We start from the raw sequence: 2,588 nt of genomic DNA, 5'->3' as shown, positions 1-2,588 counted from the left end.
ATTATGGGAAGCCTGACATCTTTCTAAAAATAACCTCAAATTCAAATTAGGCTGAAATAAAGTCTCTTTGCCTTCCATCTGATGAAATTCAAAATAGAACTGATTTGATCTCTAGGGTTTTCCATGCAAAACTTCAAGTTTTACGAGATGAACTATTCAAGAAGGAAATTTTCAGGCACATTATCGCATATACTAGCGTCATAGAAATTCCAAAAAAGAGGCTTACCCCATGCCCATTTCCTGCTTATTTTGAATCAAGCTTCAAAAATGTTTCATCCTGAGTCATTCGACAGAATTGTTTGCCCAGAATTACCAGATGCACATACTGAACCATATTTGTTTTCACTCGTGGTGAAACATATGGTTCATGGTCCATGTGGTTTACTCAATCCAGCATGTCCTTGCATGAAAAAAAATTCTTGTAAATATAACTATCCTAAAGACTACTCAGAGGCCACTAAATATGGAACAAATTCATACCCAATATATCGCCGGCACGATGACAGACATGTTATTAATATAAGGGGTTCACAACTTGATAACCGTTGGGTTGTTCCTTACCATCCATATTTGCTTGCTAAATTTAATTGCCATATCAATGTCGAAATATGTTCAACCATTCAGGCTGTAAAATATATCTACAAAAATATATACAAGGGCCATGACAAGATTTTATATACATTACTTGGAGATGAACAAGATCCCGTTGTAGACGAGACAAAAAATTTCCAGGCTGCAAGATGGATTTCGCCTCCTGAATCGATCTGGCGCATTTTCGGATTTGATCTTAATCATTTACATCCAGCTATAATATGCTTACCGGTTCATTTAGAGAATGAACATGTTGTGACATTTGCTGCCAATCAAGCGTTGTACAACATTGTTAACAACCCAACATTAAAAAAAAACTATGTTAACACAATTTTTCTATATGAACAAATACAATAACTATGCTCAAAGTCTGAATTTTTTATACGTTGAATTCCCTGAATTTTTTCTTTGGCACAACGATTGTAAAGAATGGGAACCATGTAAGAAAAAAGAGGTCATAGGCCGAATTTTTAGCTGTCGGCCTTCAGATTGTGAAAAGTTTTATTTAAAATTGTTGTTAATGCATGTTAGAAAACCATCTTCTTTTAAAGACTTGAGAACGATAAAAGAGGTTACTTATACAACATTCAGAGATGATGCACTTACCTTAGGCTTAATAGAAAGTGATAATACTGCTGAAATGTGTATTGAGGAAGCTGCTTGTTATTTAATGCCTCATGCTTTGCGGAAATTATTTGCTATTGTCCTCGTTTTTTGTTGCCCAAAAAATTCCATTCAGCTTTGGTCAAAATTTCAAGATTTTCTCTCAAAAGACTTTGCTCAGAATAGAGATCTTACTCCAAAAATGATTAATCATAGGGTTTTAGACATAGTTGATAACAACCTTCGTTCCATGGGTAAAAAATTAGAAGACTTCTTTCATACAGACAAGGACATGAGCTTAGATTTTGACGATAGATTGGCAAAAGACTTACAAACTGAGTGTGATATTTATGTACCAGCCGAAGATCTATTAGCTGTTGAACAGTTAAATGTAGAACAAAAAATGCTTATAATCAAATCTTATATCATGTTTGTAATAATTTGTCAAGTGCTTTCTTTATTGACGGCCCTGGAGGTACATGAAAAACATTTTTATATAGAGCACTTCTTGCTACGATTCGATCAAATGGTGACATAGCAATTATGACCGCAACTTCAGGAGTTGCGGCATCTTTGCTTCCAGGAGGTCGTACTTCACATTCGAGATTTAAAAATCCCTTTAGAAGAAAGTAATATCAAATCCTGTAGCGTTAGCAAGCAAAACACATTAGCGACTTTAATAAAACTAGCAAAACTCATTATTTGGGAGGAGGCTACGATGGCTAGGCGTGATGTTATTGAAAAATTCAATGAAATGTTACAAGACATAATGGATTCAAATTTACTTGTGGTAGTAAAATTGTTGTGTTCGGTGGAGACTTCCGCCAAACATTACCAGTTATTGGAAAAAGTACGAAGGAAAATATCATCGATTCTTCAATTGTCATGTCACCGTTGTGGCCACATTTAAATAAGATAAAACTCCAAAAAAATATGTGTTCATTATCTGATTCTATCTTCTCATCTTGGCTGCTGGAAATTGGTGATGGAGTTGAAATTACTAATGAAAACAATGAAATCCAAATCTCATCTCACATTTACATTCCATTTACAGATGACACTACTTCCTTAAACACATGAATAGACATGGTCTCCCCAACCTTACATTATTCAGATCTAGATTTCTCTTCATTTGTAAAACACGCCATACTTACAACAAGAAACGAATTTGTCCACGAAATAAATGACGTTCTTATTAACAAATTTCCTGGCGAAGAAACAACGTACTATAGTTGCGATGAAAACACAAGTGATTGTGTTATACCTGATCAGGAAGCTTTATTCCACTGTTTAACTCCTCAAGGGCTTCCCCCACACAAACTAACCTTGAAAATAAATTCACCAATCATATTGTTACGAAATATTAATCCAATTGAAGGGCTTTGTAATGGTAC

The 2,588-nt window shown here is 34.7% G+C and overlaps 1 protein-coding gene across 1 annotated transcript; it reads left to right on the top strand.

Moving 5' to 3' along the window:
* Positions 1-267: 267 nt before the first annotated feature.
* Positions 268-1,732, top strand: LOC142544366 (uncharacterized). Its single transcript, XM_075651421.1, has 2 exons — positions 268-872; positions 1,123-1,732. The coding sequence occupies exons 1-2, from the start codon at positions 268-270 to the stop codon at positions 1,730-1,732; spliced, it is 1,215 nt and encodes a 404-aa protein (XP_075507536.1).
* The last annotated feature ends 856 nt before the right edge of the window (positions 1,733-2,588 follow it).

The sequence above is a fragment of the Primulina tabacum genome, chromosome 5, assembly GCF_025594145.1.
Source record: "Primulina tabacum isolate GXHZ01 chromosome 5, ASM2559414v2, whole genome shotgun sequence".
Taxonomy (NCBI): domain Eukaryota; kingdom Viridiplantae; phylum Streptophyta; class Magnoliopsida; order Lamiales; family Gesneriaceae; genus Primulina; species Primulina tabacum.
Note: the sequence above shows the minus strand (reverse complement) of the source record. Positions and strands in the feature narration are given on the sequence as shown.